The sequence below is a fragment of the Vipera ursinii genome (genome assembly GCF_947247035.1).
Source record: "Vipera ursinii genome assembly, chromosome: Z".
Taxonomy (NCBI): domain Eukaryota; kingdom Metazoa; phylum Chordata; class Lepidosauria; order Squamata; family Viperidae; genus Vipera; species Vipera ursinii.
In genome coordinates, this window is record NC_139517.1 from 43,044,080 (window position 1) to 43,068,323 (window position 24,244).

The 24,244-nt window shown below is 38.5% G+C and overlaps 2 protein-coding genes across 5 annotated transcripts in view; one reads left to right on the top strand and one right to left on the bottom strand.

The window, feature by feature from the left end:
* The window catches only part of PLCD3 (phospholipase C delta 3), a 250,539-nt gene that overhangs the window by 127,473 nt on the left and 98,822 nt on the right, over positions 1-24,244 (bottom strand). The gene's annotated exons all lie outside the window — the stretch shown is intronic.
* Positions 1-24,244, top strand: part of NMT1 (N-myristoyltransferase 1) — a 33,677-nt gene that overhangs the window by 363 nt on the left and 9,070 nt on the right. Inside the window, exons 1-8 of one of the 4 annotated variants that reach the window (XM_083376312.1) lie at positions 13-112; positions 9,564-9,796; positions 9,977-10,044; positions 14,095-14,203; positions 14,672-14,816; positions 21,045-21,163; positions 21,959-22,050; positions 23,636-23,752. In XM_083376312.1, the coding sequence (XP_083232438.1) occupies positions 14,696-14,816; positions 21,045-21,163; positions 21,959-22,050; positions 23,636-23,752 (449 nt within the window). In that variant the 5' untranslated portion in view covers positions 13-112; positions 9,564-9,796; positions 9,977-10,044; positions 14,095-14,203; positions 14,672-14,695. Of the gene's footprint in view, positions 1-12; positions 113-9,509; positions 9,797-9,976; positions 10,045-14,094; positions 14,204-14,671; positions 14,817-21,044; positions 21,164-21,958; positions 22,051-23,635; positions 23,753-24,244 lie in introns of those variants that run through there. The other 3 variants (XM_083376313.1, XM_083376311.1, XM_083376310.1) reach the window with 3 other exon arrangements.

The following is a 24,244-nucleotide window of genomic DNA, read 5'->3' on the forward strand; positions in this document are numbered from 1 at the left end:
CGACAGCAGCATGACTGGAAAAACTCAGCAATTGTCGGGCCTGACATGCGTCCCAAAACCCTAATGGGACCATAGTTTAGGACTGAGATATTTGGTTACGGGCTAAATTAAGGTGTTGAATTGTTCTCAGCTCAGAGTTTACCCATTTAGCTCAGTTTTATGTGCTTTGACAATGACTCTTCAGATTCTTACTACAGACATGGTTCCCTGTAATCTGTATGCTTTTAGTTAGTTACGCTAAGAGCTACCGAAAGGTTTGCGTGCAGAATTGCTTAGATCACGAATTTCCTTCTTCCGGCTCAGCTTCAGGGCAATCCGGTGTGAAAACAAAAGAACCAAACCATCATATCTAAGTATTGGAAAATTAAGATTCTGTTTCAGTAAGGACAAAAACATGCAGTCTCTGATACCAAGTGATTGTGTTGATGTAATGACACGAAATGTTCATAGCACGGCTATGGAAGTGTTTATAAAAGAAAAGGAAATTGTCCATTTCCTTTGAATTAAAACTTCAAAGAAATCCTAGAAAAAATATTTTCAAAGGCATGAATGTTAAGAAAAAGGAAATCCAACTAGTTGAGATAAAGAACATAATTATGCAGAGTGAAGTTAGTGGAAAAAGTAGTGCAGAGTAAATTATGGATTGGCTGAGGTATATAAAATGTCAGGCTAAAATATATATATATATATATATATATATATATATATATATATATATATATATATATATATATATATATATATATATATATATATATATATAAATCCATAAACTTTGAATTGTATAGAATGTTGAAGGCTGTGATAGTTGGCAACCAAATGTAGAATTGTTTGCTTTGCTGTATAATATTATTCCGATCTAATATATAAACTAGGTCAAGCTGCCTCACAAGTAGCAAGTTTTCATGACATTGATAAGGTCCACATTGGTTTTACTATGTAACATACTCCCTGCAACTAAAGGAAGGTTTCAAATGTATGTCAATGTCATCCAGTTATATTGGTTTATGAGGGAAAAGATAATACATTTATTCAGGATTGAAAAGATAATAAATTTATTCAGGCTTTCCTGTGTTTAGCAAATAAGAGTCATACTTTTATACAATAATAAGGATAGTGTTCAGGATATTTGTTTCTTTGATAAGCCAGTGTCTGAGTGTTGTGATCTCTTTCTCAGATGAGCAGCCACCCCCACTTCCAAAGATGATACCCTCTACTTTCTTTTTGGTTGTAAACTAGTCAGCCTGTGCTTCTCACAAAACAGCCTTTTTATTGTGTAGTTCTATTACTACTGTATATCATATGAAAATGTTTTATATCATAATTTATCTGGAAGGAGCTCTTACATCTTTAACAATTTGATGAGTATTCAGAAATCAGGTCACTTCCTACCCTTATCTATTGTACAGAAATGCAGTTATGATAGGAGCTGTATTGTTGAATATTTGCATATCATATAGAGTGGGGAGAGGAAAGGCAAAAATATTAACTTCAGGCCCATTCTCAAAAGGAACCCATGAATATGTGGTCTGCTAAAATTAATCTACCACATCTGAGATTCAGAACATCTTAGAAAATGATATTGATTCTCTCATCACAAAGAGAATTGTAGCAATATATCCACCGTATCGGTATGCTTGACACCTTTTATTTGGCCAAGATTACAGAATTTGGTTGATAACTCAGCTGTCAGAATCTAAATTCAGTCTTGGTGATGTAATAAATATTTTTCATTGTAGAATATGACCTGGATTTTTATTTTAAAAAAATCTGGAATATGTAAAAGCAATATACCTACTCTTTGTTTATGGCATACTGAAAAGAATGGAGTGACATTTTATCATATGGAATGGCAAAGATTGATTTTAAAAATCTGATTCCATTATGGAATTCAAAGCAGTGTTTAACATTGTACTGATCCAAATGTGCTTAGCTTCACTACAGCTAGTGTATAATGTGATTTTTGGGGCATTCAAAGGAGCCAAATTAGCACAAGATTAATGCAAGATTACACTACAAGAGAGGAAGAGAAGAACTACGATTCTTCTCTTCCTCTCTTGTAGTGTAATCTTGCATTACTTATATTCATTTGTTTAAGAGCTTATTATTCCAGTTGTACTTGAAAAGTTACATAAAGCAATTCTGAAATAGGTAAAACATAGGCAATAATAAAACAGTATTTTTTAAAATCAAAATTAATAGGCTACTTTGCTTTGTTTTCCCAATTTATCTAGCTTCCCATATATCTAGAGTATGTTCAGATGATGATTTGAGGATACAAGCAGATTTGTATTCCAGCGTAATTTTAATCAGGTATTCTGTTCCCAGTATCTCAACTGGGAATACTACAGATGTTTCTATGCTATTGATATATGTACCATGGAACATATTTACAAGTGTAGCCAGATCCTTATTTTCCAGGAGTGACTATAGATATATTATGTCAATTTAAATTAATCAAAACTGCTTCTTGTTATAACATCTTTTTAAAAAACACATCTACAATTCAGGGAGGTGTTTTTAATCTAGTTTGGCTTCCTAGGTGGAGTACAATCTTGTCTCAGATATAGTAATCCCATATTCCAAGTGTTTTTTGATACTGGGTTTTTTGAAATTTATCTAGTCCATCTCTGTTCCCAGAGTACATCAGAACAGAAATTATTTTGTGTGGATTATTTTCCATCTGAAATGGAAGATGAAAACAGGGCATTATATTTATAATGTTTTATCTCAAATTTCCTGATAAATCTTGTGTGACTTTATAATTAATTACTGTTTGAACAAGATGAAACTTGGTGACATTTCAAAAAGTAGTTAGTGAAAATGGCTAATATTCATTTTCTGGAATTTACTTACTAGATTCAGGCAGTTATTTCTTACATCAGACTTCAAAACAATATTGTACTTTTTGCTATTAAATGTTATTGAGATTTCAAGACAAGTCAGCAATAAATGTCTCTGCCCAGTAGTCATTCATTTCCTAGTTGGCCTTGAAAAGATATATATGAAGACAAGTGAGCAAAAGTTTGATTTGTTAGTTTATCACCTTGGAGTAAGGAAAGTAGTAGTGAAACAAACTAGCAATCTCTTTAACAGGGGAAGGTGAACAGTTCCATGCATTAGCTATGTGTTTATATTCTTAGGCTTAACCATAGAAGTCAGTTGCGGTCAAAAGTATAAATAAAAAAGTATAAATAAAATTTGTGAAGTTAGCACATATTATTTAGAAAACATAAATTAGAAAGCAAAAGAGCAACCAAGATGATTAAGGGAATGGAGGCTAAAATATATAAAGGAACAGTTGCTGGAATTGGTTATGTCTAGTTTATGAAAAGAAGGACTAGGAGTAACATGATAGCAGTGTTCCTATATCTCAGGGGATGCCACAAAGAAGAGGAAGTCAAGCTATTCTCCAAAGCACCTGAGAGCAGGACAAGAAACAGTGGAAACTAATCAAGGAGAGAAGCAACCTAAAACTAAGGACAATTAGAACAATTAATCAGTGGAACAACCTGCCTCCAGAAGTTGTGAATGCTCCAACACTGGATGTTTTTAAGAACTTTCCTGCCTGAAACCGTGCCTGAGGGTTTCCTGCCTGAGCAGGAGGTGGAATTAGAAGACCTCAAAGGTCCCTTCCAACTCTATTACTACTACTACTACTACTACTACTATTTGGAATCTAATGAGTGTGTGTGTGTGTGTGTGTGCGCCAAATTTGGATTTTGCCAACAAAGGATTAAAGGGAGACTGATATAGCTATTTCAACTTTTTTCCTCTCATCAGTCAGCCACAAAAAAGCTTGAAATAGCTATATCAGTCCCCCCCTTTAATTCTTTGTTGGCAAAATCCAAATTTGGCACAAAGATTTTCGTAGTTGCAACTGCCGCCTTTGGACGGCCCTAGTTTGGGGGCTGATACAGGCAAAAGAAGAAAAAAGACCCATATTTAGGTCGACACAGGGTGTTAAAAAAACACTTAAGACATATACATACATATACATATACAGATACATGTATATACACACATACACATACATAGACACACACACAAACAATTATTTTTTAACATAATCACCTTAATATTTAGTAAACAGCATGCTGTCTGGGCTTACATTTAAAAACAATAACAATTGAATATTAATATTTTTCTAATATTTCTACAAGTAACAACCACATCAATATAAAGCTTCTTTTGTAATTGATCATTTTAATTACCCTGTCATAAATTCTGTTTTCAGAATTCATATTTAGATTTGTTTTCCCCACAATGCTCTTACCAGTTATGATTTCCTCAGAGTTACACTTAAGTATTTAAATCTTTTTTCTCATATGAGCCATCCCAACAATTTTACATTTCTCATATCTTAAAATAAAAATAAAGAGAAGAAAAAAGGAAATAGTATATTACTTGAGAAACATGTCCCTCTTAAGCTAAAATTCATTTACATCCAGAATTTGCAATTCTTTTTAACATTCAAACAGATGTTTAATAAGTATTCCATCTAATAAATACAATAATCTAATCCAGGGCTTTTCAACCTTTTCAACCACTGTACCACTTTTAGGATATGGCAACATCCGAGTACCACCAGTCGCCTAGCAAGGTGTCAAAACCTTGATGACCAAAAAAAAAAAAGGAAAAAAGTGATGAAGTACAGGTAGTCCTCGACTTACAACAGTTCACTTAGTGACTGTTCGAAGTTACAATGGCACTGAAAAAAGTGCCTCCCAAGCCACAGCCGAGCAAGACACTTGCCTGCCCGCCCAGTGGCACTCTTCCTCCTGTCTGAGGTTTTCATTGTTGTGAGCATTTCTGTTGAGAATTGGCAGTGGGGATGGGGTGGGGGGTGTTTGGTTTTTATTCCCCCCCCCATCTGCTGGGTGGTTACAGCAGGTTTTGGTCACTTCACATGACCCTGGGACACTGTGACTGTCATAAATATGAATCAGTTGCCAAGCATCTGAATGTAAATCACAAGACCCTAGAGATGCTGCAACATTTCAGCTGGAGCCTGGTGCTGATCCTGGCACTTCCGCTGAGCCCTGACAGCCCCGAAGAAGTGCTGATCCTGGCGCTTCCTCTGAGTCTTGACAGCCCTGCAGCTCCAGCCTTCTCTCGGTTCAGCTCATTCCCCTCCCCCACTACCACTTTTCTAGGATGGTTGTGTACCACCTGCCAGGTGCCCATGTACCACAGGTGGTACCCGTACCACTGGTTGAAAAGCCCTGATTTAATCTTTTAAATCTATTCAAAACATTCTTATCAATTGAAATTTTCTCAAAATCAATTACACTTAAGTATCTAAAACATTTCCCTCATAAATCATCCCAACATTTTTATATTTTTCATATCATAAAAAAAACACTGTTACTCGAGGGGCCCATCCTTCTTAAACTAAAATTCATTTCTATCCAGAATTTTTCTATTTAACCATATTCAAACAGGCATTTAATCTGATAAATCATTTGATAAATCCCATCATTTAATTTCTTGATTCTAACTTTTTTTCCCCCAAACATCTTTCCTAATCAGTATGCTCTGCTGGACCAGAAGGTCTTCCTATAGTCTTGTAGATGTTGTAGGTACAAGAGACAAGTCAAATAAGATGTTTTTGTAGGAATATTTCTCCCCTTCGTATTCATTGAAAATCTATCTTTTTCTTTCTTTCTCTTAATTTCTCTGTTTTGGGAGAAAATTTGGAGCATGGGCGCATGTAAAAAAATTATTTTGTTTAAAAATCATTAATATAAACTTCCACTGATGCTGGGACAAAAAATTCAATGTATATCTTGACCAGACTGAAAACCTTTTCTGTATTCGTAGTTTTAATATCATTTAGTGAAGAAAATGTTAGCTAGACAATTATGTATAAACATTAAAATTATATTAAAATATTGTTTCTTCAGTTACATTTGATTCAGTATTATTCAGTCAAGATTAAGCATGAAAATATGTTGATTTATTGAGTCAAAATATTGAATAATTAGTCCATGTGTACTTGAATAAATAAATAATTGTATTTTTTCCAACCCAAAGATTAATAATTGTCAGGTTTTCTAATCTCTCCCAACTCTGTTAGTTTATATGATTTAATTAATATGCTTCTCAAGTATGTCAAAGAAATTTTGAAATCTTTTAATATTTCTGGAGTAGGTCTTGGGTATGTACACAAAAGCTCAATAACCTTTTCCCCCCTGAATTTTCTTTTAACTTCTGTAAAGCATAAGAAAAATAAGACAACATGCATATTTTTAATGTATCCCAAACAACCAATACATTTATAAAACATCCACAAAAAAGAAAACTCTTCTTGTATCTGTTTTACAAAAAATGGATCATTTAATAAAGTTATATATTTGTCCTTTTATTATATTACAAATCATGATACTGTTATTGCATTGATATGTATGCAGTATTAAAATTATTAATCTATTTATATATCTTGGAGTATTGGAAATAAAGGAAGAAAAATTATCAATATTAATTACAATTTAGAATTATCACAAACATGATTATTACAAGTATTACAAGCATGAAATTATTTGGATTTTTCATACAAAATGTAAGTTAGAAAGAAAGAATTTGCTGCAGGTAATATCAACAATAAAGTTATATTTAAATACTCTCTGGAATACATGGAGCAACTCTTTCTTCTACTATGTTATCAAAATACCAGACAGCAATCTCATCAAGAACAAGTTTGATAGGAAACATGAAAAAAATGTTTCCTGTTAAAAATGCCTTAAAAGTCACTCTTTATCTCTGGATTGAGCATTTTCCATGAGTAAAAATTAGATTTAGGTGGAATAGTGTTGTACTTTAATGAGGGATCTAAAACTTGATTAAAATATCCTAAATTATCTGATCCACAGTCCAATTTATGTTTAAACACATGTAATAATTGGAAAATATTTAGCAGGGCTATAGTAATAAGTTTATTAGTTTAAAAATATGTTTCTAAATTACTTGTTTCTTGATCTATTCCAAATTTTGAACATTTGTTAGAATTACTATGCCACTAGCGTATTTTGAATTTCTGCTAATTCTTTTGGGAGAATATGAGTTTTGTAAAAAAAATAAAAATAAACACACCGTTAGGTTGCCCAATTTGGGAAGTGTCTCCATCCCTTTTATATCATAAAACTGCAAGATACCTCATATACTGTGGGAATGAAAGTCAAAGAAAAAACAAATATATGCTGTAATGGCTGTTATATTTGTGGGAAAAGAGGAAAAGAATGATTTGGAACTAATCAATTTTTGGGGAAAAAAATAAAACTAAATAAAATACGTGACATTAAAACTAAAAGAACCCTTAACCCTACTCCAATATGTTCTGCTATGACTTCTGGATGCACTGTGCAAAAATAATAATGCTGGATTTCCTGAATAAAATCCAACTTATTCCACTGTAAAAATAAATGAAAAATGTGGGAAAACATCCCCCAGACCTACCGTTCTTTTAACTCAGATCTTCTTAGCAGCAACTGGATTGAAAAACGTTCCACACCTGTATCAGGTGTGATAATTGAAACATTGCAGGGGAAAAAAAACAAACCTGAACCCTTTTGGTTTAACTTATAAACAAGATTTACTGAATAGTTTTTGCTTCAGAATTATCTGTGAAGGAAGATTCACTCATACACACACAAAAAAATCACCTCCTTTGTTTCCTACTCAAGGACTCATGTTGTCTGTGAAAATATTTAGTACAAAATAGTCACAGCATAAACCAGAGTAATCTCAGAGCAATAAATTAGGTTTTTGAGCTGAATAAAAATGAAAGGATATAAGTGACTTGAATTCCAATTCTGTATTCTGGCTAAAATGATAAAAGTCATTGAAATAAATAGGCCTTGTTCAGTGTTTTAGGGAATATTTAGAAAACCTTAGTGATTTCTGCAAAGAAGGCCTTATAAGGAGGTTACTGTCTCTGTTTTTTTTCAAAGCTTCCCATATATGTTGCAAGTTGTTTTTGAGAGTTTTCCTGTTAAGACATTCTTACTTCATGTGATTTAATAAGATCAGCTATTCATTTTTTTTATCACATCTTGGATCGTGAATGTTTTTATTCATATGATTCAGAATGATTTTTATGTGCATAAATCCATTAATTCTAAACATTTAAATGCGCTAAGAGAGAGAGAAATTTTCTGCATTAGTGTGGCTGAGTCAACCTCCAAATGACTCAAGTTCCATCCTGCATTCTTTTAGTGCATCCTGGCTTGTATAATTCAAGTTAATGGTTTCTTTTGATGAAAGGAAAATGTAGAACTATGGGAATACAAATGGACATGAAATGAATATGAGTTAAAGTTTAATCCATAAAAACAGCATTATAACTAGTGCTAACTTAACCACATTTGGGACTGGCAACTCCATCACTACGCAACATAGTCATTAAACAAGATATCACATGATTGCAACAAACTAACAATCTCACTTGTGTTGGGATCATTAAGTGAATCACCCATGGTCATTAAGTATAATTTCATATGACTGCAACTTGTAATTTTGTTGCTGACTTCTTTTTGGAAATAAGCTCTGAAATGTGCAAATGGCACTCACATGACTGCAGGACATCGGAACAGTGTCCAACACCTGGTTGCAAAGTGCTCAAATCTTAACCATGTGGCTGGTGTAATAGTTGTAAATACAAGGACCACTCATAAAGTTACTTAACTGAATGGTCCCTAAACAAGTCAGCCATTAAGGGATGAATAATAAAGTTTTAATATATTAATAATTAGTGAACATTATTAATGAGTAAAAAGAGTGTGTGTGTGTGTGTCTTCATTATGTACACACAATAATATTTTATTGAAATGCTTACAATTTGTCAAATTTATAAAGGTAAAGTCTGACTTTAGGAGACGGTGCTCATCTCTGTTTCTTAGCCGAGGGAGCCAGCGTTGTCCGAAGACATTTCCGTGGTCATGTAGCCAGTATGATTATATGCAAGGTGCATGGAATGCTGTACCTTCCCAACAAAGTACTACTTATTTATCTACTTGCATTTGCATGCTTTCTAACTGCCAGGTGGGCTGGGCTGGAGCAAGTAACAGGAGCTCATCTCCATCAGATGGCACTTGGGTCTCAAACTTGGGCGGTCAGCTTTTCAGCTGATAAGCTCAGCATCTTTAACTGCTGGGCCACTGTGACCCCCATATCAAATGCATAAAACTGCCCATTTCAAAAGTAACTGAGCACATGACTGCATAATAATAGTTCCTATGTTTTAAAGTGTAGTTTAAAGAAAACCTGTTTGCCGCAGTCCATTGAGAGATGATTAACAGCTCAGTTTCTGGGCCTTATACTGTTTTCTGTGGGCTAGACATAAGATAAAAATATGTGAGTTGATAAGTTGTTTTTATTTGTTGTATTGTTTAGAGACCCTGGATTTCACTATGTTTTACCTCTTGTTTGTGGTTTATGTCATTTGGAGCCATTTGTACACACAGCAGGACATCTCGCTTATTTTTGTTCTCAGCATGTGGCACATGGTATAATTCTCATTTTAAGATTGAATAGGTTTAAAAAGAACACTGTTTTTTTCTGTTTAGGGCTTCATCTTTTTCATCTAGAACAGGAGTACCCAACCTCTGGTCCATGGACCAGTACTGGTCCATGGCCCATTGGGAACCAGGAGAGTCAAGTGGCAGGCGAGCCCATGAATCTCCATTTGCGCATGGGCAGGATTAGGATGCATATGCAAAACCCTTCGCTCCCCCTCACCCCTGCCACCACCATTGCTGGTCCATGGAGCCGGAAAGGTTGGGGATCACTGATCTAGAATGTAAGACTGACACTGCAATTGCATTTCTCTGTTTTTTTTTGTTGTATTCAGGTTAAATGTGTTTTTTTTTTATTCTCTACTTAAACACCACATATGTGTTCGGTGATTGAGTTTATGCGGTAGTAAGCCATAATTGGATGTATTTTACCATTTTATGTATATTGATTGCCATATTTGCAGGTGGTGGTTGCATAAAAAAGAAGAAAAAACCCCACAACAACTACACATTTTTGACAATAGGACATTATGTGAGTTATATGGAAAGTGTTTTATTCTTTTCTATGGAACTGTGGTTAATCTGTGCTACAGAGCTTTATATCTTTATATCATAGCTTAGTTTTCTTCGTTCATTTGATTTCACCACTATACACAACCGAAAGCATGCAGATTCCTTCTCACTTTAGTATTTTGCCCAGACTTGTTCGGCTATCCCTTTGGGTTTAGGAAAGTTTATTTGCTCAAAGTATTGTAGCTGATTAAATGTGTATTTGTCAAGTAGAATTTATGTTAGCTTCTACCTTTGAGAGGATATGATTCAATAGACAACATGTTAGAGCAGGGATGTGGTGCAACCATTTTAAATTTCAAGACGCTCAAGTTATGTTTTTGTTGGAAGGAACATTCTAATGACCAGTGAAGCAAGCTATCTTGAGAAGCTTTGGATAGTTTTCTTTAATGTTTTTATAGTGGAAACTAACAGTGATAATAATGCTTATTTACTGAAGAATACACAACATTTATTCTAAAGAACCAGCAGCTCGTCTCAATTTACAATACAGGTAGTCCTCATGATACAACAGTAATGGAGTCTGAAATGAACCGCTTCCTTAATGATCCCCCTTCTCTGCTCTCTCTAGTGCATTTGTTAAATGAACACATGGATCATTAAGTGGAGCATGAAGTGCCTCAGGGTTGAGGGAGACTTTGGGAAGTCTAGTGCAGGCACAAACCCACCTACGTTGGACCCTCTAAGCCCTCCTAAGGCCCACACTCGGAGAAACCCTTGCTCCCCTTCCGGCCCCTTGGGATCTCCAAAGCCCTATGGACATCATCACTGTCCACTCTGTCACAGTTTCACACTTATATTTCAAAAACCTTCAGAACTCTTGAGTCAAGGAAAGGAGGAGGGCTGCTCCGTTGCTGGGACATATGGCACAATTAAGGAGAAGAAATCATGCTAGTTTTCTTTTCGTTCCTAGTCTTAGCTTCCCCCAATGTTAGCTATGCTGACTTTACACTAATACAGCTAATGCCGAGAGAGCTATTTCTAGTGAAAAGAAGAAACCCTAACCCTGATTTCCTTCTCATTGGTAACCTTAGCTTACCCAGCATTAGCTGTGTGAGCGTAAAGCTAGCATAGTCCAGCAATAGAGTGGCCTTCTCTAGCTGACTTCCTGAGCTCTGGATACCTTCAAAAGGGAAGTGAAGAGTGACTGGGGGTGGGGAGGAGTGTGTGAAATCCGGTGGGGTGGCAAAGCAAGCTCAGTGCCTATGGGGACCTGGAAAGGAAAGATGGTGAGAAATAGGTGGGTGGGCATGCTGCAAAGTCTCTGCAGTGGGTTGTAAGGGCAAACGTATGCCAGGGTGCTGGTGGTGCAGGCATAACTGTGAAACAGGATCATATGTAGCTTTTTGGAGGGGTCAGTTGTAACTTTGGACAGTCATTAAATAACTTATTGTACCTCGAGGACTATCAGTATTGCTAGCATAAGCAGTTTTAACAAATTAGACAGTTAATAGACCAAAACAACAGGAAGGAATCAGATTGGTAACTCCTGTTATGTGCAGCTACAAACAAGGTTTTGCCTAATCAGTGCCTTATGACAATTCTGAGTTACAGAATGATAAGTTTTGAGTATTGGTTGATTTCCAATAAGGATTTTCAAATCTTAATTATTTCAAAATAACCACACAAACAGTAACTTATTCTACCTAAATGAAGCCATTAAAATTGGAGTCAATTTGAAACATTTTTGTGGGTCAGTTCCAATTCTGGTTCAGAAAAATAATCTCTAGACTGACTATTCATACCATTGCACTAAACTGTAATTTTGAGGATTTAATTAAAGAAAAAGATCCTTGCAAAATGCCCTGGCAGTCTCATTTATATGATTTTTTTTAAAAAAATGTTCCTTTTGAAATATTCAAAAGAACTGACATAAAAACTTTGTTAAAGGTGGTTGGAACAGTTTTAAAGTGGAATTTCATGGAGACAGAAAAACTGAAGGAGAAGATAAATGGTAGTATTTGTCTTGCTGTTCAGCAGTGTTGCAACAAGAACATACTTGAAAAACAATTCATAACAATTCATAATTTAAAGTTGTAGAACAGGATAAACAAAAGCTTTTATTAGATATGTCTTCAAACTCTTTTCATAATGTCTTTTTCCCCTCATTATGGCACTGAATACATGTCATATCACCGAAACATCCCGTGTTGCCTTGGCAACCAAAGTATTATTTAAAGTGAAATCTCCAGCACAGAAGGATTGCCCATTCTATGCAAGATCATTATTATTTTCTTGTGTTGATAAATTATTATATGACATATTGTTATTAAAGTAATAATTATTAAGATTATTACTGTTCAAATAGTTGAATTTTTTATCTTAATGCTAAGTAAAATAATGCTTATATTAGTGTATATATTAGTAATAATAGTGTGTGCTGTGTTGATTGTATATAATTGTATTATAAATTGCAATATTTTGAAGTTTTTTACATTATTGTCATGGCCTCTGACTCAGAAAATTAATGTAGTATCATTAAGAGAGGAAGATGTGCTACATCAGAGTAACAGCCAAACAAGCTACATTACTCATGCAAACAAATCATATCATATGCTCTGATCAACCTTTTTCATTTCCTCACAAAATTGGAATAAAAATTACAATCTACTTGCACATCAAAGAAAAAATTACTAATTTATAAAACATGCAGCTTAATTCCATTCATTCCTCCTTCTTCATGGGACAAGGAGCCAGTCCATCATTTTCATTTGGTTATCCTAGTCTTTTCTCATGAGACGTTGATCTATATTATATATTACACAGAGATGGAAATAATAGGAATGGGGATGGTAGTATGGTATACATACATGGGTAATTTCACAATAAACATGAAGCATTTTGTGGTTGTCTGCAATCTTTCAGACCAATACAAACTGACTCTGATTTGAAGGCCAATGAAATACAGTTGATATTTGCATTAGCATATTAGTAAGCCAGTTAAGGATCTTATGGATAGTATGACATTTGCAAGGATGTATAAACAGCTTAACAACCTTAGGAGAATACTTGCCTAAGGTTATCTTCAAACTGGAATAGCAAATCATGGGATTCATTTTTGAGCATTGTGTGAAGAGCTGGAGGGAATGTTGCTCAAATTTGCAAATGACCTAAATTTGAGTGGGATAGCTATATTTAGAAAAATCTTAATAAATTAGCAAAAAGGGCCAAACATAGCAGAGAAATATTTACTTGGGAAACAAAAATAAAATGCATAGACGTGGTAGGAATGAGGCAATTGGCTTGGCTAGAGAATTAATGAAGAATTAATGAAGATATTAGAATAGTAGTTGATTATGAGTCAACAGTATAAAATGGCTGCAAAATTGCAGATGTAATTTTAAGCTTATTAATATAGTTAATATGTTTAATTTAAAAGTATAATCTAAATCACAGAATTAATACTCCAACATTATTCCTCATTGGCTGAACTCTCTTTTGAATATTTTATATTTATTTATTTATCACACTTATGAACCGCCCATCTCCCTCACAGAAAGACTTTTTGTTCAGTCCAAGCAAATCACAGGATTCAGACAACTGAAATTTTGCTCTGGAAAGGGCAGGAAGGATGGTCAGAGAATTAGAAAGAATGAAAATTACAATTAAGTATTAGGAAAGTGTCCCTATCAATAGAAACAGCTTTACGTTAGTCAGAAAGGGTTGTGATGTCATTCACAGAGGCTAAACAGCCATATGTTTTGAATGCTTTAATTTGGATTCATGCAGGGAATTAATTTAGGATTTGGTGACTAAATGGTTCTCTCTAATTCTGATTCTGTGTTTGAAAAGATGCTAGGATAATATCTGAAAAAAAATAAAATACGAAAACCATCATGGTTTAATTCCTAGCAATGGTTTCTCTGAGCAGCTTGAAACTACCGAGAGATGTGCTGTGAATAACCTAAAGGAAGGAACTCTTGAATCTTCTCCTCTCCTCCTGCAGTCTCAAAATCCTGTTGTTAGCAGTGAATATCCTAGGTTTGTTTCTTATATTCTTTTTGTTTTTCAGTGGCTTAAGCTCAACAGATGAAAGTGTGTGTAAAAAGAAAAAGAAGAAACAGAAACGGAAGAAAGAAAAGGGGGAGCAATTTGAACTGGTCCAAGATCAATCTGCAAAGGTAAAAACACTTTTTTCAATAGATTAGTATGTTGAATGCTTCCAAACCTTCATATCTGCAAAAGCATATACGAGAGCTTAATGCTTATCGTATTTATTTTGGTGCATAACTGAAACTAGTAGTACTAAGAATCCAAGATGAAGCTGCTTGTTTCTTTCACTTGGAGTAATCCTTATCTGTCTGGTCATGGTCTACCAACACTGATATAAATTAGCAGCTCTTTCTGAGGAGGGTTGCCTTGCATGAGTGTGTGATTGAATATTCAATATTTCTTGCTCAGGACAGGTAGAGGTAGAAGGGGAAAGCATATGTATTTTATGTAGTTTTTAGAGGAGAAAAGAAGCAGAATATCTTCTCCACCCTCCCCCCCTCCAGAAAAAGAAATGTTTAAATTTTCTCAAAGGACAAAACGACAGATAATTAAGACTGATCAGTCTATTAATTTTTCTGCATTTGGTTCGTATATAGGTGAATTCATTGCCAGCAGAAAGAATGCAGGAGATTCAAAAAGCCATTGAGCTCTTCTCTGTAGGACAAGGGCCTGCCAAGACCATGGAAGAAGCCACCAAACGCAGCTATCAGTTCTGGGATACACAGCCTGTGCCCAAGTTAGGTAGGTGTTCTGTCCCAGCCAACGTGAGTCCTTGTTATGCTCACAAGAAGAAACCCCTCTTCCAAAAAATAGGCAGGAACCTCAAGAAAAAAACAATCCCTTTTATTCCCACAGACCTGAGTCAGTGTCCAAGGCAAACAAACACAGTCCACAGAAACTCGATCCTCAACACAAACGGTTGCCTTCGGCAACCAGCGCCTCCCACACTTTTCCCTTTTATAATTCAGCCAAGACGTGGCTTCCTAATGCCTTCTTCTTTGCCTTTGGAGCCACCCCATTGCATTCCTCTGTCCTACTCGCTTCTCTTGCCTGCACTTTCGTGCATCCTGGATTTGTCCCAACTGTTCTTCCTCACTGTCCAACTCAGGCTCCCAGCACAGCTGTGTCCCAGCCTGAGCGTGAGTAGAGGGGCCAGGCTCCTCATCTGACTGTAAGTCTTGGAACTCCTCAGAGCCTTCCTCTGACTCTAATGTCACTCCAGGCCCCTCCTCCTCATCTGATTCCTCAGACTCAGCTGCTGGATCCACCAGCTGGCAAGGAATCACAACACTATTTCGCACCGCAGGATCCTTCGCCCGGGTCTGCTGGGCCAGATGCGGTCGTGAAGGGAACTGTTCGTGGAATGCTGTCACCAAGGCAGGAGCATGGATAGTGGTTGCATCCTCCCAGGTGAACTCCAGTCCATAGTCCTTCCACTCAATCAAATACTGAAATCGCCCTTTCAGCCAACTGGAATCTTGAATACTGGTGATCTCATGCTCGGGAGCGCTGTCTCTGTCATGTTGTTCCAGTGGGGGATGTTCTGATTCTCGGAATGGACACGCCGATTGTTCTGGGACCAACAGAGACCAGTGAACGACTGGATGTACCCATAATGAAAAGTTAACCGATAAGCGACCAGGTTGATGATGGCTTCGATTGGGAACAGTCGTAGGTACCAATGGCCTAGTTTCTGGGCAGGCTGGTTTCACAGCAGGTTCCTGCTTGATAGCCACACCCGATCTCCCACCATTAATGTAGGCATATCTTGCCTCGACCGATCAGTAACCTTCCTGTAATCCGCCTTGGCCTTATCTAATTGTCATTGCACCAATTGATGGATAGCCCGTAACTCGGTCATATATTTGTTAGCTGCAGGAACTGGCGAGTTGAACTGCAAGAGGGGAAAAAGCCAGGGATGATACCCCACATTGGCCAGGAACAGTGTCATAAGCGTGGAGGTGTGCTGTGAATTGTTAAATGCAAGCTCGTCTACTGAAAGATAGTCCACCCAATTGTCCTGTTGCTGATTCACATAACAGCGCAGGTATTGTTCTAGGATTCCGATTACTTTCTCGGTCCCGTCATCAGTTTGCGGATGATGTGCTGACAATAGGCAGATTTTTACATCTAAGGCTTTCATCAACCTTTTCCAGAAACGGGCTGTAAATTGAGCCCCTTTATCTGAAACGACCCTATCAGGGAGACCATGCAGCCGGAAAACCTGCTGGATAAATAGGCAAATGGTGGCACAGGCTGACAGCAAGCCACGGCAAGGAATGAAATGTGCCATCTTGATTAGCATGTCCACCACCACAAATACCTTCATGAAGCCAGAATATAGGGATAGGTCCACCAAGAAGTCCATGGACACTGCCCCCTAGGGTCTTTCAGGCGTTGGCAAGGGCTGAAGTAGTCCTGGTAGGGTCCCCGTCGCTGACTTGGCCTGCCTACACTGTATACAAGATGTGACATAGGCCTGGATGTCGTTTCGTACTTGGGAACACCAGAATGTACGGGAGACCAAGTTCAGTGTCTTGAACAGGCCAAAATGCCCTGCCGCCGGATTATCATGACATTGGCTGAGAATGGGCCCTCTTGAGTGGCCCTCCTGGAACATAGAGCCGATCACGATATTTCAGGAGTCCATGCATGATGGTCCATGGGGAGTCTGGTCCCAACTCCTCCCTTCATTGAGCCACCCACGCACCATGCTGTTGTGCCTCCTGAACCTGAGCCCATACATCTATTGGCTCCCAAACTGCAGAGAAAGACACTATGGGGAGAACTGTCCTGGGCCGAAGCTTGTCTTCTGCACAGGAATATTCTGGCTTCCTTGACAGAGCATCCGCTCTTTGGTTGCGACCGCTTGGTATGTAGGTAATGTGGAAATTGAACCTAGCAAAGAAGAGAGACCACCAAATCTGTCATTGGTTCAATTTCTGGGTGGTCTGCAAGCTTTCCAAATTCTTGTGGTCCATCCGGACTTCAATTTGATGCCAAGCCTCTTCCAAATGATGCCTCCAGGCTTCAAATGCCACTTTGATGGCCAGTAGCCCCTTCTCCCAGATGGTGTAGTTGTGCTTGGCCAGATTCAGTTTCTGAGAGTAGTACACGCAAGGGAAGAGGGCACCACTGGGTGCATTAGCCTGGAGTAACACCGCTCCAATGCCAATGTTGGAGGCATCTGCTTCCACGACAAATGGCCATTGCGGGTCAGGATGTTTCAAGATGGGTTCTTTCATGAAGGCTTCCTTTAAAGCCTGGAAAGCTTGTTGCTCTGGGGTATCCCAATGAAACTGGAACTTTTTCTGCAGGAGCCGAGTAAGGGGCACAGTCATGGAAGCAAAACTGGGGATAAAGGTTCTATAGTAGTTGATGAACCCAAGGAGTAGCTGGACATCTTTAACACGACATGAGGGTTGACAAGTACGCAGAGACTACCTTGCTCAGCTCAATGGAGATGCCCTTAGGAGAAATGCAATGACCTAGGAAATGAATGGTCATTTGATAGAATTAGCATTTCTCCAGTTTGGCATACAAATGATCTCGGAGCCGTTGCAGGACCTGATGAAGATGCTGGTGGTGCATCTCCCACGAAGGGAGTAGATCAGAATGTCATCCAAATAGATCATGACAAACTGATTTAACAGATCTTGGAATCTGTCGTTCATGAACTGTTGAAAAACTGCAGGGGCGTTGGTCAGCCCAAATGGCATCACTGTATACTCGAAGTGCCCATACCAGGTGCTAAATGCTGTCATCCACTCATCAACCGACCGAATCCTAACGAGATTGTAGACTCCTCTCAAGTCCAATTTTGTGAAGATTTTTGCCTCCCAGAGCCGTTCCAGGAGTGACAGTGGATGAGGGGCAGTGGGTATCGATTACATACCATAATGACATTTAATTTTTGATAGTCACAGGAAAGCCTCAATTCTCCGGACTTCTTTTTTACAAAGAGCACTAGTGCAGGCACTGGTGAAGACGAGGGCCGAATAAAACCCCGAGCCAATTTTTTGTCCAGAAAGTCCCGCATCGTGGCCAACTCAGGGTCTGACATGCCCCACTGGGAGAGGCATGTCAGTAACTAAGTCAATTGGGCAGTCATATGGCCAGTGTGGAGCAATTGATCCGCCTCAATCTCGCTGAAGACAGCATAAGTCACCAGTTCGGAGGGCAGGGAGACCACTGGGGGACTCAACACCTGGCCAGCACAGACTTGGCGGGTGTGGTTCACACACTGTAAACTGGGAAAGGTAACCAAGTTCTGGGACTGATAAATCTGCAGGTCATGCGTCTGGAACCATGCCAATCCCAAGACCATGGGGAAATGCAGGTCAGAGGTTATGTAAAATTGAATTGCCTCCTTATGCGAGCTGATGGCCATACCCAATGGTTGCATGGCGGCCTTAATTGGCCCAGACAGGAGCACTCGGCCATCAATAGTCTCTACTAACAGAGGCAGTTCCACTGGGCATTGGGGAATAGCCCACTTGGTCACAAATGCTGCATCCATAAAGTTTGTGGTGGCCCCAGAATCAAGCAAAGCATGTATTGGAATCCCCTGTGGCTTCCCCGGGAGGATCAAGCATGCCGCCAGTATCAAATGCCGTGGAGGTTCGAGTGCAGCATCCAAAGGATGTTGCTTGTTGTTGGGGAAAGCCTGACCCAAAACATCTTTTAGGTCGGGGTCAGGCCGTTTCCCAACAGATGAGGTTGATTTCGGGGGACAGGCTCGGTAGCTGACACTCTTCGTTGCTTCTTGGAGCAGAAGACAGCCAAATACCCAGTCCCCACAGTAGAAACACACACACCCCCGAATGTCGTCTATTCATTTCAGCCACCGATAGGCGAGGTCTGGCAGCACCTAACTCCATAGGTTTTCGCAGAACTGGAGTCTCACACACAACTGGGGCCGCCCAGGTCTCTGGGGTGGCATGACAACTCCTATGCTGCTGCAACCGAAGGTTGATCCACAGAGATTGATCAACCCTTTGAGGTCTGGGACAACATTGACACGGGCCAGCTTGTCCAACAGTTCCTCTGATAAGCCATCCTGGAAAACGTCCATGGGTGCAGCTTTGTTCCAGGCTGAATCCTGGCTAAGCAGCCGAAACTCACTGATATGTCCCTGTAAAGGGCATTGGCCCTGCCTCAGAGCTTTCAGGCATTGGGTAGCGGTCTGTCTCTTCATGGGGTCCTCATACTTAAGACACATATAGTCACAAACCCACCCACCCCAGATTATCCAACAACGGACTAGGCTGGGCTAGCAGAGGTGTGCCCCAACAAGTTGCAGCAGCAGCAGAGGAGGATGATCATAAATCCCACTTTATCATAGTCAGTGGGAAAGTCAGCCTCTCTCAGGCTGATGAGCTGGCATTGGCCCAAAAAAGCTGGAAACATCTCCGGAGTGCCATCGCATTTGTCAGGCTCTGCAACTGAACACTTCCTTCAGGGTTGTGGAGCAGCAGGAGTGGAGGCTTGAAGCTGAGCAACTTGAACTACCAGCAAAGCCAGCTGCTGGGAGAGCTGGGCATTTTCTACACATAATTGCTCCATGATAATAGGGGGTAGAAGGCTGAAGTCAAACTGTTCTATCCCAGCCAACATGAGTCCTTGTTATGCTCACAAGGAGAAACCCCTCTTCCAAGAAACAGGCAGGAATCTCAAGAAAAAAACAATCCCTTTTATTCTCACAGACCTTAGTCATTGTCCAAGGCAAACAAACACAGTCCACAGAAACTAGATCCTCAACACAAACGTTTGTCTTCAGCAACCAGCGCCTCCCACACTTTTCCCTTTTATAATTCAGCCAAGACGTGGTTTCCTAATGCCTTCTCCTTTGCCTTGGGAGCCGCCCCATTGCATTCCTCTGTCCTACTCAAATCTCTGGCCTGCACATTTGTGCAACCTGGATTTGTCCCAACTGTTCTTCCTCACTGTCCAACTCAGGCTCCCAGCACAGCTGTGTCTCAGCCTGAGCGCGAGTAGATGGGCCAGGCTCCTTGTCTGACTGTAAGTCTTGGAGCTCCTCAGAGCCTTCCTCTGATTCTAATGTCACCCCAGGCCCCTCCTCCTCATCTGATTCCTCAAACTCAGCTGCCGGATCCACTGGCTGGCAAGGAATCACAACAGTAGGTATGAAAAGAGGGTCTTTTTCTTTTCCCTTTCTGTTTTAAAGAAAATAAAGCATGTAGACATAACCCTTGAGTTAAAACTTATCACATAATGACTATTGAAAATTACAGTGACCCCCAAAATGGGAGTTTTATGGCCCATCTAGCACTTCTGGCTATTATAAAATGTATCATATACCTTTATCCCCCCCTGCCATCCCATGACTGCACTTCAGGTGCTTGGGAGTTGGCTCACCTTTATGACCAGTTGCAGCATCGCACAGTCCCATGACCACCATTTGCAATATTTTTTGCCAGCGTTCGGCAAAAAAATGCCCATTCAGAAGAATGGGTTCACACTGACCATGGTGTTTGCTTAACAACCATGGTGATTCATTTAATGACCACTACAGAAATGTAAAACATGGGTATCTTGACCTATCTACCATCAACAACTTAGCAACAAGAAATCCGTCCCAATTGCAGTCATAAGATGAGGACTACCTGTACATTTATGCCTTTCATGCAACACTGAGAGACAGAAGAAGAATAAAATTAGAAGCAATACTGATCCAAGGCCAGGAACTGATTAGAAGTAGACTGAAAACAAGAATAAAATGTGAGCTAGTGGGGACAAGGCTGCTCAACCCTGAGTTATAAATATTCTCTTCTAAGACTATCTTGTAGCTATAGTACCATAGGAATCAGAAGCATGGACAAGTGGAGCTGCTCAAACAAAACGTAATAAAGCAGTGTGTAAGTTTAGACAAGGCTAGGAATGTTTCTTGGAGAATGAATTCTCACCTACGGAGACAACTTGCTTGCTTTCTTATCTCCCTTCTCTCAGGTGAGGTAGTAAACACTCATGGACCTGTTGAACCAGACAAGGACAACATCCGTCAGGAGCCCTATACCTTGCCTCAGAGCTTTATGTGGGATGCCCTGGACTTGGGGGATCGAGGTGTGGTGAGTAGGGATGAGGCAAAACTAACTATCCTTTTAAGTTACTTTTTAAAACTATCTCCTCCCCTGACCCCTTTTTCTGCTATTATGATGTTTCATCACTTCCCCTAGCATCAGCTTTAGAGACTTTATTTTTTAAATTGAAATCTCAAGCATTTTATTAATGATCCTATATTCCTTTTTCTTCTTGTCTGCATTAGACGCAAGGGATTGATGTAGCTGCTTCTGCACCTGCCTTCTTCGTTTTGTTCAACTATAGTTCCTCTTCTCTTTCCCAGCCACCTTCAGAAATCTTCCAAAAAACAGTTTCTTTTGTAGACTTTGTGAGAGCATCTTTTGAAGAATTGTTTTGCAATTTCATTTTGTAGTGTTTAGCTTGGCTTGCTCACTTGATTCTGCTGTCTGTTTCTGGCTTTCTCTTCATATTCTACTCATTTGCGTCACAGTTTAACTCAGAATTTCATGTGTTGAGAATATGAAATACCTCCTTACCTTAGAGCCAATATTGATTTATATTTTTATAGTTTAAAAACTGGGCCTTTCAGGACTGGTTTAAAATTTTATGCACAAACTGTGCTGTAAACCCATAGGTTATATTGCTTCACTAGAATCGGATAAAAATTATTTGCTAAATTCCATTGACAGAAGCAAAATATTGTTATAGCCATTTCTAACTCTGCCGTACAATGTTGGTTGTTTTCCCCACAGTGAACCTCTAGTCAGGTGCTCTGTTTTCTCTTAGTAGAGAAAACTTTGCTTCCTTAAGCAGATTATGCTTCTCCTTTTTGCTTTCTTTAGCTGAAGGAACTATATACTCTCCTGAATGAAAATTATGTGGAAGATGATGACAACATGTTTAGGTTTGATTATTCCCCTGAATTTCTCCTGTGGTGAGTTACAGTTTTTCCTGAATATCTCAGAGGTGTCTGTCCATTTTTCTTTCTTGTAGAAAAGACAATAAAGATAAAACTACATCTTTTCACTAAATATAACACAGAGGTTTTCTCCAAATGCTGGGGAGTAGATTCATTGTATCCTTCTTGACATGTTTGAAGTGCCACTATCTACCCCCTAAAATCTTTTTTGCGAAAAGACAGGAAAGCCCCTTTCACAGATAGGATAATCTTTCTTATCTGCATTAGGCAAACCTATTTTTATCTTCCTGAATAGTTAGCACATAGGAGGCAATTCTCCACTTAGACGTTCATAGGCTGAAATGCTGCTTCTACCAAAGTAATTTGATTCAATGTGCTACACATGCATAACTTGAAAGGAAAACTTTAGAAAAATAAGGTACAGAAAATTCATTGTATTTTGAATAAAGATCTGAAAACTATGATGGGGTCCTGCTTTGGGGGGTCCTTGTATACAGTGAATGAGGGGCTGTGTTTCTTTCAGGTAAACATTTGACAGTTCAGTCATTTCCTTCTTTTGTTTGACAAAAGAGCCCACTAAGCGCTCATATTAATGTATTAATTAATGGAATAGATTTCTCTTCTATGTTCATTTAAATTGACTTGCTGGGAAAAGACATTTTAAGGTTTAAGTGAGATCCTGCCAATAAGGTGGTTCTTCTTTAGGCAGGACAGCCTAAGCTTAACTATTGTTAGTTCACGTAAATCGGAGCTAGTCAGAAGAAAAGCAAAAGGTAAATGTAAGCTTTGTTTATTGTTCAAAAAGGTACCTCTTTCAGACCGTGTAATCCCATATTGGCAGCTTTCTTAGGTCTAGTGATTTGTTTTTTAACATATCTGCTATGGATGTATTAGCTGGGATGGATCCTATTGAACTGAAAAAACATTGAATCAAAGTAGCTATTGAAATAACACCTTATGTTAGTCCTGCATTTGTTCTCTTGTCTGACCCCCTTGGCCTTCAATAATTTGGGATTTTCTCCAGCCAAGTGAATGGATTGGTGAAGGAGTAAACAGCTTGTTCTTCTTACTCCAGTTCACTCAATTTTATTATTGGCTACGAAGGAAGAAAAGTTCTTTTCTTTGCTGCAGTGGATTAGAAAAGCAAGGGTGACTCTTCCATCTTTCTTTTACCAGCCTCTTTGGCTTTCATGATGGGCCTTGAGCAAGAGGCTGCCCTATCCCTCGTCACTTTGGAATCTGAGTTGGTCCCATGAAGAAAAAGTAGTCTTCTATTTATCTTTGGCAAGCGCCATGCAATTTTTTCTCCATAGTTCCTTTTATAGATTTGCTTTTAATTTATGCAGGGAATCCTTATGAATGAAAAGTAGGCAAGTGAAGTAATTTGTTGACAGGGAAGTTTGTAATGTGATTTTATAAGATGCCTAAAAGTTCTCTTTTTCTATGAGATTCACATTCAAAAAATTTTCTTTGTATATCTAATGTTGGCATACATGATTCCATTCTCGGGCCACTGCAAATGCCTTATGTTAAATGATGACATACTGCAGGTTCTTGAATCAAAAACATTTTATTTTACAACATTGTGGATTTTCTCCAGGGCTTTGCGTCCTCCGGGCTGGCTTCCCCAATGGCATTGTGGTGTCAGGGTGATCTCAAGCAAGAAGTTGGTTGGCTTCATTAGTGCTATTCCAGCTGCTATCCACATATATGAAACGTAAGTCAAGTCATATACTTCTCTGTTTATGCCCCAAAGAGCTGCCATTCCCCAACTCACTCACTCACTCACTTCTTTTCTTCTTTGATGAGAGTTAATTTAAGCTTGCAATTGAACAAAAAAAGTAAACACACACTGTATTCTTTCAAATGAAGAACTGTGCATTTATAGAGTGCTTTTCAGCTTCTTGTTGCAGGTATCTATGTGGAATAAATAAGCAAGACTTTGTAAAAGGTTTTGAATCCCAAATCCTCTCATTTTAAAAATCATTAAATGTATGATGATCTAAGCATTCTGAAACAGAAAGTAATTCTATGTTATTTAGAGAGACGGCATGTCTTAGATGGAGGGAAGAAAAAGTTGTAGTGTTTAACCATTTATATATTGAAAATGTTAAAAATTATATTTTGTTTAAGGTTGAAGAAGGAGAATATAAATGGGAAAAGGGAAGGTCAAAGAAAGATATTATTAATATACTAATCATGGAGTTAG